The sequence below is a fragment of the Siniperca chuatsi genome, linkage group LG3 (assembly GCF_020085105.1).
Source record: "Siniperca chuatsi isolate FFG_IHB_CAS linkage group LG3, ASM2008510v1, whole genome shotgun sequence".
Lineage (NCBI taxonomy): Eukaryota > Metazoa > Chordata > Actinopteri > Centrarchiformes > Sinipercidae > Siniperca > Siniperca chuatsi.
The window spans coordinates 632,501-648,246 of NC_058044.1; the positions used below are offsets into that span (position 1 = coordinate 632,501).

The window sequence follows — 15,746 nt, forward strand, 5'->3', positions numbered from 1 at the left end:
GAGTTATCAGAATCAGAGGACGAATCCACAACGATGAGCCTGAAGCTTCACTTCAGCTTCTTCAAAAACAGGAAGAGTTCATGCTGCAGTACTCCGACAACGCTGAACTTTACATTTAAACCTGTCTGTCTCTCTGTCTGTCTGTCTCTCTGTCTGTCTCTCTGTCTGTCTGTCTCTCTGACTGTCTGTCTCTCTGTCTGTCTCTCTGACTGTCTGTCTGTCTCTCTGTCTGTCTCTCTGACTGTCTGTCTCTCTGACTGTCTGTCTCTCTGTCTGTCTCTCTGACTGTCTGTCTGTCTCTCTGTCTGTCTCTCTGACTGTCTGTCTCTCTGTCTGTCTCTCTGTCTGTCTGTCTCTCTGACTGTCTGTCTCTCTGTCTGTCTCTCTGACTGTCTGTCTGTCTCTCTGTCTGTCTCTCTGACTGTCTGTCTGTCTGTCTGTCTCTCTGACTGTCTGTCTCTCTGTCTGTCTCTCTGACTGTCTGTCTGTCTCTCTGTCTGTCTCTCTGACTGTCTCTCTGTCTGTCTGTCTCTCTGTCTGTCTCTCTGTCTGTCTGTCTCTCTGACTGTCTGTCTCTCTGTCTGTCTCTCTGACTGTCTGTCTGTCTCTCTGTCTGTCTCTCTGACTGTCTGTCTGTCCAGGTGTGCTCAGTGTTTGAGTTTTCGTCCTTCAGATCCTTTTGCTCGGTTCTGTGCTCAATGTGGAGCTGTGGTTCCTCCGTTACCTGAACAGAGACTGCCCCCTGCTGAGGGAGGACAGGTACTGCACATACACCTGAGAGTCCCCATGTCAGTGTCCAGTTTATTAGGTACACCTACTGTAGCGAAAGGTACTGCAGTCTGTAATCCAACAGTCCTGTAAGAGACCCTCCTTCATGAAGGTTATAATGTTCAGCTTGTGCTGAAGCTGTTTCAGGTGTTGACTCACCTGTACGATCATTTTGAGGCTGCAGTTTGTGCAGTTCAGCTCGTCTCCGGTTCAGATGTGAACCTCTTTGACAGCTCTGAGTTCAGGACTCAACTAAAATGTTGAAGCCCGTTAATGTGAGAGTTAGAAGTTTTCTTGTTCCTCGGGACGGTGTTATTTTTTTACAAGATTATTTTGGGGCATTTTTGCCTTTATGAGAGACGGGAAAGGCGGGAGAGAGGGCGGACTCAGGTAGCTCACCTGGATGCTGCTTTTTTTTAAAACAAGAACAAAAAGGTCTTCTGGTGCTGCCCATTTTTGTCAGGAACTATGTTCTTACTGATTTCCAGTCAGCTTGCAGTTTAACAGACTTCCTGTGTCGAACAGTCGAACACTGCGCGATGCGATGCTGAATTAATGCGCCTGTGCTTTGTCGTCAGGTGGTTTGCTGTGCGTTCTGTAACGCTCTGGTTCCTGCGAACACTCAAACCTGTTTAATCTGCGAAGCCTCCACCCAGCAACTGCGACCGCAGTCCAGCCTCAGTCTGCAGGTAAAACACCAAAATGAAACTCTCTCGTAGCATCACATCTTGCTTTCTCGATGAGGAGGAGTTCACAGAGGAAACCCAGTTCATCCCTGAGCATATATCTGAGACTGTAGCAGCGACTGTACTGTGTGTTTGGTGTGTAGGATCACGTGCTGTGCGTTTGCTGTGGAAGTGGGAATCCAGCTCACATCTCCAGCTGTTTGACCTGCGAGAGCCGCCTGCAGCCGGTAACACACGACTGTAGATTACATTTCTTACATTTACTCTCAGTTTTAACTGGTTAATCTGCAGAGACGTAACGGTTTATTTCCCTGTGTGTGTGTGTTGCTGCAGGCGGTGTGCGTTGGGAACAGCGCCCCCTCTGTCCCGTCAGCAGACAGCAGGATGTTGTTCTGCTCCAGATGTAACCGTAGAAACCACGGTGATGCCAGATACTGCGACTGGTGCGGCTCAAAGGTGAAGACGCACCTGAAAACACCCGGCTCCTTTAGAAAACACGCTCTCGTTGCTTTTCCCCTGAACATTAATGTTGTATTTCATTGATGTGTAATGTTTTTGTTTTTCTGCCGTTAGTGTATTTAGGCGAGGCAGTCGGCCTCTGCTATAGCTAGCTTGGGGCTAGCCTAGCTTGGCACAAAGACTGGAAACAAAAGAAAACTGCTAGCCTAGCATCACCCTCAAAAGAAAACAACAGACCTAACAACTCCAAAGCCTTCGCTAGAAGTTTATTTATGCTAACCAAACAACAATACTGCCAACATTTGATATATTTAAGTTTCTAGTTCTCAGTGTTGGATAAATACATGATTATTATCCAAGTTATAGCTTCGGTGCTAACTGCTGCTAAAACCACAATGTCTCCCTTTTACATTTCCATCTCTACACCTGTTCAATAAACAACATACAGCATGTAAATCAGACGGACTTGTTGGAAGGTGGATTGTTTCTCTTTTGATGGAGCTAGGCTAACAGTTTCCCCCTGCTTCCAGTCTTTGTGCTAAGCTAGGCTACTACCGTCCTGGACCCATTTCTGTACTTGACACACTACTAACTCTAGAGAACAAGATGATTTCACCAAATGTTGGACTATTCTGTAGATATTACTTCTTGGTTTGGTTGTTTATTAGCTAGCATGCTAACACCTCAGCTACATAATGTTAGCTCAATAGCAACCAGAGGCTGTTTTGGGGTTTTGGGAAAATAACTTGAAACAGTCGGAAAACAATCAGTACATAATGCTAGTGCTCTAAAAGTAATGGTAGCCTGCTAGCTAATGTTAGCATCACTTGTTGATAATCGAATAGCTCGTTTCCTGTGATTATTGCGGCTGAAAATGACCAAATCTGCAGTCGATTTCAGTTCTTCCCCTTTTGAATTTTGTATTTTTGATGAAGCTAGACTAGCAGTTGCTCCTTGCTTCCAGTCTTTGTGCTAAGCTAGTGTGGTGAGTGAAGCATTGTGGGAAATGTAGTGATGTGTGTATTTCTAGCCCGGTCATGCAGCCAGCTATGTGATTTGTTGCCGATGCGGAGCGAGCGGACACCCGTACGCCTTCTACTGTTCAGCCTGCGGTGTCTTTCTGGAAGCTCCAGCCCCGCCCACATCCTGCAGTGACATCACACGACCTGTTGGAAGTGCCGCCACCAACCAGGTACGCTGCACCGATGGCATCACGTCACTCACACAATTTATAATCCAGCATATCCGACATTAAACACGCTGTTCTCTACCTGTGTGTAAGCTGGCTTCAGCCCCAACTTCCCATGATGCCACCTGGCAGGCCACGCCCTCCTCTGACCCCGGACACAGCAAGAAGTTAGCCACGCCCACTGTAGAGCGGTGCACGCAGACTGTTGGACTCTACTACCCATCAGCCACTGAGCTGCAGAGGAAGGAGGAACAGAGGGCGCTACAACTCAGCAAGCAGCAGACGACCAGAGACCGCCAACCGCTACTGACCGCCATCAGCCCGGGCAGAGGTGAAATACTACGATACTGTAAACCACTGCTAAAACCAGGGGGCCCCGCTCCTGTATATTAGGGGACGGGGGCCCGTTGTCTCATAATCCGCCCGTGTCCTCAGGTTACTGGAGGAAGCAGTTGGATCATGTGTGTGCCCACCTGAGAAGTTACGCTCAGAACAACGCCCCCTTCAGGACTCTGCTGGGAGAGCCTCGCCTGGGCCGGGTACGCCACACCTGCACCTGCACCTCACCTGTATAACTGTGACATCACTTGTGGGATAGATTAACTAATTAGATTTATAAATGAAATCACTCGCTGTACAACGGGATCCGTTTCAGACACGTGTCTGTGAGGGGTCGTTTAGGTTGTCAGGCATCAAGATCACCTGACCAGGTGCAGGAGGGCTGTGGTTTACTTCCTGGTCCTTCTCTCCTTCAGATGGTCTCTGCTGTGATTCAGGAAGATTCCTACGAAGTCTGTCTGACCGTCAGCTTTGTGTCGGCCGGACGCGAAGAGAAACAGGTAACAAGTAACCTGAACTCGCAGAAAGGCTTTGTTTACAAAGTGACCTGGTCGTCATGGTGTGTGTTTGGTTACAGGTGGGTCCAGCAGGTGACAGTGCTGGACGGACTGCAGGCCGGACCGAGACTCTGAGCAGCGTCACAGAGCGATCTGCCGACAGCAGCAGTAAGACACTCACTTTGTAAATGAACGTTCATTAAAACGTCTGAGCGAGTAGAAAACGGTAAATGGAGCAGGAATCAATCTGCGAGTCAGCGTACGGTGGCCTGGATGTGACACGCGGCTCAAAAACAGGACGTGCATCAACCTGCAATGATGCATCTAGACGCCGCTGGCGTGTGGGCCAACATAGAAAATGGAGGCTGGTCTTGTGTTATATTTCCAAGCTGCACAGACACGTCTTTGCGTTGACTTCCTGTCCAATCACACCGCCACTAAAATCTGCTTCACGTTTAGACAAAATACAGCGCGTCAAACAGGAAGTGAAACAGTGAAACAGGTGCTGCCGGAAGCTTGGTGACGTACTAATGTGTCTGGTGAGCTAACTGATATCATGCTAGCAGCCAAAATAGCTAACCCAGCAAGCTACCAGCCTGGAGTTCTGCTCCCTGATCCACGCGTGTCATGTGTTGCGAGTAGATACTCAAAGCCACACCAGGAAGTGTGACAACGACGTTCATCTGAAGGTCGTTGCAGAATACTTGGCGCTAGACGTTTGGTGAAGAAGCGACAACTCACAGGGCTAGTAGGTGTAGCTGGCGAGCTAACTGCTAACTGGACATTTGTGTGTCTGACAGGAAGCGATCGGTCCACAGGTGTGATGAAACCTCCGAAACCAAACCTGACACCCAAACCTCCGGTAAGAAAGCTACCTGGAACTCTCAAGAATGGAAACTCTGATTATAAAACCTCTCTGATTGGTTCTCCTGGTTCCAGGTGAAGGACGTGCAGCTGCTGAAGGAGCTGGGTCCAGGTGGAGGTCAGATCAGCGTCATCCAGCAGCTCCTGGATCAGGGGGCGGACCCCTCCTGCTGCGGCAGCGACGGCAGACACGCTCTGGCGGTTGCCGTCCTTAACGGTCACCATGATGTACTTCCTGTTTTAGTGCAGCGAGGAGCAGACGTCGACCAGCAGTCCGGACCGTAAGCAGACACAACTTCCTGTAATCTGTTACATAATATAACCTAATATATCTCTGTGCTGACGATGTGACGTGATGAAGGTGAACTCCTCCTCCTCAGGATGAAGAACTCAGCTCTGCATGAAGCTGCAGCTCTGGGCTCTGAAGGTCTGCAGAGCGCTCAAGTCCTGCTCAGGTAAGACACACCTGTATGAACAGGTGATAACACACACCTGTAATTCATAGCTGTATGTCCATCAGAGCTCAGAATAACGCAGCTGTTGTTGTTGCTCCTCCCACCTCCTGATGTCACCACGACATCACCACCATCTCTCCCGCTGGTTGCAGCTGTAAGGCCGGCGTGGGGCGGAGGAACGCCGGCGGTCAGACGGCGTACGACTTGGCGGTGAAGTCGGGCTGCAACAACATGGCGTCTCTGCTGGCTGCCCAGACCGGACTGGACTTACTGGGCAAACTGGGAAAACCCAAACTGAACGAAACGCTCGGCTTCAGATGAGACCAGCGGCGGCAGATTCAGACCGCAGAAAGTCCCCTCGCACCGCTTCGCCATCTAAACGTTTCCTTCTCTGGATACTGAAAGCAGCCGATGGGTTGTTTGATTTGAGTATTTTTAACTTTGTTACTAAATAAAAAGTTGTTAAAAGCAGCATCTGTTGACTGAAGTCTGTGTGGTGAATACTTTAATTAAAATGATAGATTTTCGGTGGGAGTTCATTATTATTATTATTATTATTATTATTATTATCATCTCATGGTCCTCAGCAGCCAATGAAACGCACTCCTGGCCTGTTTGAGTTGAGATGATTTTAAGCAAATATTTGTACTTTTTACATAAAACTGGACAGTTTCCACTCAACAACTTGAGTGGAAACATGAAACATGAGAGAACAGGTGAGGTGTAAAAGTTGTTTGTTAGTTTATAGTGTCTTTATGTCTTTATGTCTTACAGCCTCCAGCTGAGTTTCAGTATTTCTGTTAGTTCTCATTCCACCGGTTTAATTCTACTTAACTTTACACCTTATTTTAGTGTTTCCTCACAAACTACTTTAATCTGCTCACCTGGCGTTCACCTTCAGTTCCCTCACACACACACACAGACAGTAACACACACACACACACAGACAGTAACACACACACACACACAGACAGTAACACACACACACACACAGACAGTAACACACACACACACACACACACACAGACAGTAACACACACACACACACACACACACACACACACAATAACACACACACACACAGTAACACACACACACACAATAACACACACACACACAATAACACACACACACACAATAACACACACACACACACACCTGCGAGTCTGTTTCCACGGCAGCAGCTGAGCAGGAGGCTTGTTGTTGATGACGTCGCCTACAGAAACGATAGAAACGCTGCACTGAATGACATCACCACCGACAGGTGCGTTCACTGTAGCGTTACCTGGTCCGAGCGTGGGAAATATCCAGTCCGCGTGTTTTAACGTCTCTCTCCGTGTTTCTCTGCTAAAATGGGTCGCTTTGCGTCAGCCGATCAAACCGTTCAGAAGGAATATCAGCCGGTGGGTGGCGGATCAATGGGAGCCTGCAGCTGTCAGTTATAGCTCCCCCTGCTGGACAGACTGCAGTCTGCTGAATGTGGGAGGAGCAGGAGTCTTTAAAAACCGACGTTACTAAACTTTCAGTATTAAACTCGTTTGGTTTTAATGGCTCAAACGTTCAGACGACAGTCGAGGAAAACAGATTTACTGGAAAACATTTACAGACAGCCGACACATGAAACCAGACGTCGCTCGGACTTTATTCTAAAGTTTTATACAAGTTCTTTGATGTGTGAAGAACTTCATCAGTTTCATTTATCAGAGCAACAGTTTTACAATATTGTTTGTCAGTTCTGGTTGTAACTTTCTTCTGAAAGCACCGACAGTCACAAAACACGTTTCCACGGTGCCAAAAACTCCGTTAAACTTGATTTTGTCAGTACTGTTCGGCTCTCGCGGACGCTGGCCTGTGACCGGCTGGTTAAGAACGTGCCGCCCAGCTACTGTCCAGGCGCCGTTGAGCCAGGCATCGTGCTGCAGACGGGTCGGAGCTCAGCCGTGTCCTCAGTACTGACGGGACCGCAGCAGGTGGACTCAGGTGCCGACAGCGTCGTCGTCTCAGCGTCTCAGCCGGAGGAAGAAGGCGTGGCGGCACTCGCTGCTGTCCACGGGATAATACTTATCGTAGAAGTCCAGGATGTACTCCTCGGCTTTGAAGCCGAACTTCTGATAGAGCAGCATGGCGGGATTACTGGCCGACACGTGCAGCGTCACGTCTTTCCCCATACACGTCTGAAAAACACCAACAACACACCGGCGTGGCGCCGAGTTCAGACCCACTCTGTAACATGAACGCCGCGTTCACGCCGTTTACCTGCCGATCGTCACAATAAAAGATACAATAACCGTCAGAAAATCCTGTTGGAGCATTTTAAACCTGTGCAGGGCTGATCTGTCTCTGCAGCTGGACCTTAAACAACATGGCGGCTCAACGCGGCGGCGGCGTGCTGCTGTAACGCAGGACTGATGACTGGAAACACATCAGGCTCAGTGTATCATCATATGAGAACTGGGATTAGAAATATTTTTAATACTTTGTTTCATTTGATAACTTAAAAAAAAAAAAAAGGATTTCTAAGAAATAATAAATCAAAAGAGTATTTTACTGATAATTCGTCTGAATCTAGAAAACCAGTTTACCGTAACTCACATTTAGTGATAATAACATTACTGCGACACATTGTCATTATTCTAATAATATAAAAGTGGAATTATATTTAGTGGTGAAAGCTGTCGTTGCTTATTGATGGTAAAAGTGACAAACTGCTGCTGAGTCACGTCTTTCAAATAAAGCTGAAGAGATCAGAGATCATCTGAACTGATCCTGCCGAAGCTCTCAGTCTGATCTTTAGCTGCTGAGCTAACATGAGCTAACATTAGCTAACATGAGCTAACATTAGCTAACATTAGCTAACATGAGCTAACATTAGCTAACGTTAGCTAACCTTCCTCACAGCAGCAACACGTGGATGCACACGATGCCGGTTCTCTAGTTACTACGCAACACTCGGCTCTGAACATTCACACATCTGATTAAACTGATTCAAATAATGTGATTTTAACAGAGATTCGGACTTTAATATCCGTTAGCCGCCGGTCAGTACTCGACTGCTACGCAGCTGCATTATGACGTGCTCGCCTACTGACAAACCATCTCTGTCCGAGTGTCCAGTCACCGGTTTACAATGAACGTTTACTAGCTAACATTTTGTAGCTTAACAAACTCACTAACAGTTAACAGCTGCTGTAGCTGATGTACAGTGAGTATATGATGTTTTAACAGGGTCACTGTCGCGGTGCGCTCTGGCTAAAGCCCTGCAGTCTGAATCCTGAAACCGGTTGGCTCAGTCTGCACCGGGAGAGTTTATTACAGCATCAGAAAGATGCTTCGCAATTTCATTTTAATACTTTTAGCGTCGTTAGGGTTACAGGAAATGTTCCAGAGGCCCTTCATCACGAAACACTCAGGTTTTAAAAAAGCAGTGTCACATGTTGAAACAGTACTGACGTAGCTTCCAAACTGGCGTTTGCCATGAAATTGTGTTTGAACTCCGCAGACGGACTGACCGACCTCTGGAGACTCACCTGGATGAGATGGTAGATCATGAAGGTGCCGATGCCAGCTCTCCTCCACTCGGGATGGACCAGCAGGAAGGAGATGTAGGCCTCGTTGTACTTCACGTCTGGCACCATGAAACCAAAGCCGACCACGACTTTCTTATAGAGGACGACCACGCTGAAGTCAGGGTACTGCAGGCACTCCGACAGGTCCACGCCTGGAAGACGAGAAGACCGGACAAACGGCGTGTTTGGAGAGATTCAGGCAGGGTGGCTCTATGCAAGTAAAAGGATGTGCGTTTGTGCTACCTGGCCAGAAGCTGTCGTGACACATGGCGTTGACAGAGCGGATGTGGTTTGGGCGGACGTAGCAGTAGTCGATGGGGGCGTTGGGTTCAGGGACCCAGTCAGGCTCCTTTCTGTGAGGGTAAGCTCTGATCTCTGCCAACAACCTCAGCTTCACCGGACGACTCTCATAATCCCTCCTGAAGAACACACAGAGAAGTTCAACTACTGACTCGCTACCTGACGGAGGGTTTCGGGACTCTCGCTACCGGACGGAGGGTTTCGGGACTCTCTCTACCGGACGGAGGGTTTCGGGACTCTCGCTACCGGACGGAGGGTTTCGGGACTCTCGCTACCGGACGGAGGGTTTCGGGACTCTCTACGGACGGAGGGTTTCGGGACTCGCTACCGGACGGAGGGTTTGGACTCTCGCTACCTGACGGAGGGTTTCGGGACTCTCTCTACCGGACGGAGGGTTTCGGGACTCTCTCTACCTGACGGAGGGTTTCGGGACTCTCTCTACCTGACGGAGGGTTTCGGGACTCTCTCTACCTGACGGAGGGTTTCGGGACTCGCTACCGGACGGAGGGTTTCGGGACTCGCTACCGGACGGAGGGTTTCGACTCTCGCTACCGGACGGAGGGTTTCGGGACTCTCTCTACCGGACGGAGGGTTTCGGGACTCTCTCTACCGGACGGAGGGTTTCGGGACTCTCGCTACCGGACGGAGGGTTTCGGGACTCTCGCTACCGGACGGAGGGTTTCGGGACTCTCGCTACCGGACGGAGGGTTTCGGGACTCTCTCTACCGGACGGAGGGTTTCGGGACTCTCCGTACCGGACGGAAGGTTTCGGGACTCTCCGTACCTGACGGAGGGTTTCGGGACTCTCCGTACCTGACGGAGGGTTTCGGGACTCTCGCTACCTGACGGAGGGTTTCGGGACTCTCTCTACCTGACGGAGGGTTTCGGGACTCTCGCTACCTGACGGAGGGTTTCGGGACTCTCGCTACCTGACGGTTGATTTCGGGACTCTCCCTACCTGACGGAGGGTTTCGGGACTCTCTCTCCGTGCCGGACGGAGGGTTTCGGGACTCTCCGTACCTGACGACGAGGGTTTCGGGACTCTCCGTACCGGATGGAGGGTTTCGGGACTCTCTACCGGACGGAGGGTTTCGGGACTCTCGCTACCTGACGGAGGGTTTCGGGACTCTCCGTACCGGACGGAGGGTTTCGGGACTCTCCGTACCTGACGGAGGGTTTCGGGACTCTCTCTACCTGACGGAGGGTTTCGGGACTCTCGCTACCTGACGGAGGGTTTCGGGACTCTCTCTACCTGACGGAGGGTTTCGGGACTCTCTCTACCTGACGGAGGATTTCGGGACTCTCTCTACCTGACGGAGGATTTTGGGACTCTCTCTACCGGACGGAGGGTTTCGTGACTCTCCGTACCTGACGGAGGGTTTTAGGAAACTCTTTACCTGATGTACGGTTTCAGGATGCGGGAGGTATACGGACTCTTGATGCTCTGGTCTAAACTGCCCTCTGCTCCCATCAGACGATGCCAGAAGGACACTGAGTGCTGCTGGATGCCCCTTCTGCTAGAAAGGTTGGTCTGCACACAAACACATTTAAGTACAGTCTACGTTAGTGGTTCACTCAGTGTTCTTAAGGGGTTTCAACATCCCCAACAAAACCAGAAGAAGTTTACAATCTTGAGGCTAAAACCACGATTGTCACACATTTACCGAAGAAGTTGAACATTTTATTGTTGCTCTTTCAGTATCCCACATTATTGAAGGGTAGCTGCTCGGCTATAAGAGCAGTTTCTCTTATACTTTGGTGTTAACAGCTGACCGTTAGTGGACTGGTAAGAACAGAGAGTTCAGAGCAATGTTCAGACCAACTGAGCGTGACAGAATCAAATCGTCTAAATAACTATTTAACATGTCTTCTACTGTATTAGGTAGTGTTTGATTCTGTAGTAGGAAATATAGTGGACTCTATACAGGGTAGATTATCCCACAGCACAACATTAAGGGACAAGGTGTCGGTCAGCAGCCGTGCACCAACGACCATCTTGCAACATGAGCGATTCCAGGAGAAGCGTTAATGAAAAGACGTCCTGAGGTCACGCTGCTTCCTTAACATTAACAGCTGAAAGCAGGTGCTAGGACACGACATAACGTAGGGCGATTAAGTGTTAACGAAATACAAACTAACGTATCAGATGGACAATGTAAGGGAGTTTGACCAAAAATAGGACCAGGACGAATGAAGGTACCTGGAAGCGATCGAGAATACGCAGCTCCTGGCTGTTGGTGCAGTATTTCCCCGTGATTCCACCTCGCATCAGCGTCCCCACCTCCTGGGCACCGTAGATCCCTCCCACCAGGCTGAGGGTAGCGCTGACGGCCCGGTCAATGTCCAGCAGGGGGAGCCCTCTCTGCCTCTTGGCCTGGCGGACCAGAAGCTTCCTGTGGAGGCGTTTGGCCTGCGGGGTGACGGCCAAGGCCAGCGGGCAGGCGTCCAGCCGTCGCAGCAACATCCTCTCCTCGTAAAGACTGAGCAGGGCGTAACGAGGAGTCTGGGAGACGCGGCCAGTTCCATCGGCTTTCTCAGAATGAGGTATCCTCCTCCGCTCGGGCCCTCCGGCGCCAACGCACCCGCCAGCAGAGAGAGACGGACCTTCACGTCCCACTGGCTCTTCAAAGTCATCCTCCCGCTCACGGCCTTCCTCGTCCTCGCTCTCAGCTTCACATTTGATGTGCGGTGGCGCTGGGCGGAGTTTCTTGCGGGCAACAAGGTTGGAGCTGGGAGGAGGGATGTACTCCATCCCTGGGTCGATCATTCCCTCCATCTCCTCATCGTCTGGAGGTCCAAGCAGCAGAGAGGACGTGCCGTCAGTGTTTACATCATGTTGAAACAACACAACTACTCACAACGGACGGTTAATTTAGCAAATGTTTATTAATATTTATGAGAAAACACCTGCATAACGTTAACTCACCGTGGAAAAGAGCCTGCGGAGGCATGGGGTCGGGGATGAGGTCCGCCTCCGACAGCAGGCTGGGTGTTGCTGAATGAGATGCCGGCGTCCCCGGGGCAGAGAAGTCAGGTGAAGGTGATGGTGATGGGCTGGTGAGCGGCGTTCGGTCTGAAGAGCTGAGGGAGGAGAAATCAATGACCTCACCTTTCTCCAGGACGAGGTCAGGCCGGCGTCCGGCACTCCCCCCGCGGCATCCCCCCAGTTTGACAGGCGTGGAGGAGGCGCTGCGGTCGGTGTAGCCTCCCACCGCCTCCTTCTGCGCCCGCCGGATGTCTTTGGCCTCCTGTGTTCGAGACCGTTTTTCCTTCAGCTGCATGGCATTCTCCACAGGGTTTCTGGTGCCGCGCTTCCTCAGACCCTCCACGGTGATGATTGGGTCCACCGCAGGTTTAGAGGCTGCAGGTGAACAACGAAATATCAGCTCAGTGTCATTTACCTGCAGGGGGTTAACTGAAGCCTTTGACCAGAGCACTCCTGGATGAATGTAGCTGGAGGTCACCTTTGGTCTTGGTGATGGATTTGTCCACCTCAGGTCTCAGAGTTGGGGGTCTGTTCTGGACCAGCTTCCACCAGCCGGGCTCACCGAACTCCTGCGCCCCTGAGCGGAAGAAGGTGGGACTGCCGACCGACAGACAGCCGGCCACCGTGCTCCACCACGTCGATGTCTTCTTCCTGCACGGAGACAGTCACCAGGTCAAACACGGCAACAGGAAACTCGTCGTTTTCTGGACCAATCAAGAACAAGGTACATCCGGACAGGACGGCGTGCTGAACCACAGGACGAGGTTATTATTACTGATGGAAGTAACGGACGACACTACCAAAATAAGAACCAAAAACATTGTAATAAACCAGAATTATCTTTTTCCTAAATATGCTTTCACACCTTTACAAAAAGACTCACAACAAAGGCTGACACGCTGGCTCCTGATTGGTCAATACAGAGCGACGACTTAAACAGAGACACGTGGTTCCATCACAAAACCAACCAACCAGTTTTTAAACACATCACACGACCAATAGTGTGACTATAGTAGTAACTATTCAAGATAAAGACTTTTACAAACAGATACGTTAGTGAATACAGGATCAATAAAAGTTACAGTGACCTTGTTCCCAGCAGGAAGTTCCAGTGTCGGCCAATAAAAGCACAGATATCTTCTTTCCACCTGAAGTAACCCTGACGACCCGTCCCCTCCAGAGAAAGGTTGTACATGGCCAACATCACCACCTGGCACACAGGGTATATAATAAAAAAGGTGTGTCCTTCGCTGTCCTGTGTTTAAAGTCTGCAGAGCTCTGCTGTCTGAGAGAGAAATGTAATGAATGCGTGAGCAGCAGAGTTCGTACCTGCTGCCAGGTGAGTCGCATCCTCTCAAAGCTCTCCTTGCCGTCCTCAGAGCAGTCGGAGCAGATGAATTTGAAGAAGTTGTCCCCTTTCAGGTAGCTGGGCTGCTCACCGCGGAGCTGAGCTGATAAACGAACGCCGAGAGTTAGAGAGTCAAACTTCTGAAACTATCCTGGACACCAGAACTGTGTTTCACACATTCAGGCTGTTTCTGGACATCCACTGTTTCATTACCAAATTATTATTAATATGTTAGTTCAATTCACCTTCAGTCACGTCATCGACGACACTTGGTCTCTCACGTACCTTTACATTAACACTAGCGTCCCTAGTAAACTGACTCTGATTCAAATGTTGCTAAATCCTGATTGGAAGAACGTGACATCCCCCTTTTCCAACTGAGCCCCAGAGAGAAGAAACAGAGAAAACCCAGAAATCTCATGTGAAATAACCAAAACTGTTCTAACTTCAGCAGAAAGTAGTTTGTTCATGTGGGACTCCGTCACTCACAGCGAGAGCTGGTGGAGTTTTACGGTCTTTAAGAAATCTTGTTCTTAATATCTCTGTTTGATTCTAACGTGATCAGATTTCTGAAGTCTTTGAGCCACATGTATTCTCACTATCAGACGTTTTATAATCTAACGTTCATCTCAGTTCTGTTTTTGATTAGTTCTTCCTACATTTTACAGCTTACAGTGCACACAACAGCACTGAATTAGAGTCACTTCATGCGTCTTTGGCAGATCAGATTTCTGAATAAAAATAAAAAGTGTAAATGCGTCCAAGGAGCAAGACGAACTGAAATGTGTTCAAATCGCCTCTGGAGGAGGTTTGAGACTCATGCATCCGTCTCTCCGGGACGAAATCTTTCCTCCTGCCAGCGTAACTGTGTCAGTCTGCGGAAACATCCTCTCGCCGTCTGATGACGTTAATGCCTCCGCTGTCCGCGTGATAACAGCAGCTGACGTTTCACCGAAATGAGCCGTTTGTTCTCATTAAAGCAACAAGGACGAAGCCATTTCTACACATCCGATCGAATACAATCTGATCCCTGATCTGTGAGTGAGAGAGCGCGTAGTAAATAAATCTGATTCCTTCGTTTGTGGTAGCTTATGGATGGCGGTTAGCTAAAGCTAGCTAAACTGTTATTGTTATAACGAAACTGCTAAAAGGTGAGAAGTTCTTCTTCTTCTTCTGGTGTTTTTGTCAGTTACGAAACAGCTTCAGGTGCATCAGCACCTCCTTCTGGAGGAGGGCCGACCCGGATTTACACGCAGCCCAGAAAACAAAGACTTAGAATTAGATTTGTGAGTCTTAAATCTCATCTGACGCGAGACTCTTTAGATTAAAAGTGGAAATGGGGCCTTAGATATGTCAACCCGCCTCACGCTTTCCAAACAGACTCCTGTAATATTTAGCGGGATGTCAGCGTGGACCCGTTGTGGCAGGAGGGTCCGGACGGGATTTAAGGCACCAGTATTGTAGAAGCCCCCACCCCCCCTCACCTTTCCGACAGTATCTGACCATTTCTGCTTTGACAGAGACAGTAGAGAGAGAGACAGCAAACCATGACACCTGCTCTACCAGGTGGGAAAGTAGGCGGGGTTTCCCTTTTCACCTGAACAGCCGAGGACTGAAAGTCTTCAGGAGACGCTGAACCTGTGCTCTGCTGTCTCCACCTGTCTCCACCCGTCTCTGACAGGATAATGCGGACTTGACTCTGAACCTCACCTGCAGGGACCCACTTGTGGCAGCGGTCGCAGTAGAAGGCCAGGTCCTCACAGGCCCAGCCTCCGTCGGTCTCCTCGCCCACGTCGCTGGTCAGAGAGTCTCCGCTCTGGTCATGTGACAGATCCACCGACCCCTGATCCTCCGACTCAACGATCAGCAGAGTCTCCCCCTCCACCTCCCCCTCCTCCAGACCCTCGGAGGCCGACGTACAGGCCGCCTCGTCCTCGCCTCCGCCCAGCTGCTCACTGCTGCTGTCCATCACTGACCCTCGGTCACAGTAACACACCTGTGCAGGTAAACATGGGGAGATGATGTCAGGATAACAATTCATCTTTTTTCAGAACAGAGCCAACGGAGCTTCTCTGAAAATACAGAGAAATGCAGCTTCATCTTCAGAAGGTTTAACAAAGTGAGTCCTTTAATCAGAATCAGAAATCCTTTATTGATCCCTGAAGGGAAACTCTTTGTTACAGCTGCTCGTCTTTACGTCAGCACACACAGGAGAAAGTACTAGCAAACAATATAAAACACTATAAAACAGGTCAGAAAATAAATTAAGTACCAGGTGGGTATAAGTAT

At 49.6% G+C, this 15,746-nt stretch overlaps 2 protein-coding genes across 9 annotated transcripts in view; one reads left to right on the forward strand and one right to left on the reverse strand.

Moving 5' to 3' along the window:
* The window catches only part of dzank1 (double zinc ribbon and ankyrin repeat domains 1), a 12,304-nt gene extending 6,576 nt beyond the window's left edge, over positions 1-5,728 (forward strand). For all 8 annotated transcript variants that reach the window (XM_044189768.1, XM_044189770.1, XM_044189766.1 and 5 more), the window contains 13 exons: positions 642-759; positions 1,347-1,457; positions 1,598-1,681; positions 1,788-1,910; positions 2,944-3,105; positions 3,196-3,433; positions 3,538-3,641; positions 3,858-3,941; positions 4,019-4,106; positions 4,739-4,800; positions 4,878-5,083; positions 5,183-5,257; positions 5,410-5,728. In XM_044189768.1, the coding sequence (XP_044045703.1) occupies positions 642-759; positions 1,347-1,457; positions 1,598-1,681; positions 1,788-1,910; positions 2,944-3,105; positions 3,196-3,433; positions 3,538-3,641; positions 3,858-3,941; positions 4,019-4,106; positions 4,739-4,800; positions 4,878-5,083; positions 5,183-5,257; positions 5,410-5,578 (1,624 nt within the window). In that variant the 3' untranslated portion in view covers positions 5,579-5,728. The remainder of the gene's footprint in view (positions 1-641; positions 760-1,346; positions 1,458-1,597; positions 1,682-1,787; positions 1,911-2,943; positions 3,106-3,195; positions 3,434-3,537; positions 3,642-3,857; positions 3,942-4,018; positions 4,107-4,738; positions 4,801-4,877; positions 5,084-5,182; positions 5,258-5,409) is intronic.
* A 1,147-nt stretch (positions 5,729-6,875) lies between these two features.
* kat14 (lysine acetyltransferase 14) lies at positions 6,876-15,426 on the reverse strand. Its single transcript, XM_044189761.1, has 10 exons — positions 15,168-15,426; positions 13,439-13,560; positions 13,198-13,319; positions 12,588-12,760; positions 12,050-12,484; positions 11,324-11,910; positions 10,521-10,654; positions 9,067-9,242; positions 8,785-8,975; positions 6,876-7,431 (listed from the first exon to the last, which is right to left on the reverse strand). The coding sequence occupies exons 1-10, from the start codon at positions 15,424-15,426 to the stop codon at positions 7,258-7,260; spliced, it is 2,373 nt and encodes a 790-aa protein (XP_044045696.1). The 3' UTR covers positions 6,876-7,257.
* Positions 15,427-15,746: the final 320 nt, after the last annotated feature.

Coding starts and splice junctions, on each gene's coding strand:
- kat14 (XM_044189761.1), bottom strand. CDS start 15,426: ATGGACAGCAGCAGTGAGCAGCTGGGCGGAGGCGAGGACGAGGCGGCC. Junction 12,761..13,197: donor AACTTCCTGCTGGGAACAAG/GTCACTGTAACT, acceptor GTCTCCGTGCAG/GAAGAAGACATCGACGTGGT. Junction 8,976..9,066: donor TCACGACAGCTTCTGGCCAG/GTAGCACAAACG, acceptor CTCGTCTTCCAG/GCGTGGACCTGTCGGAGTGC.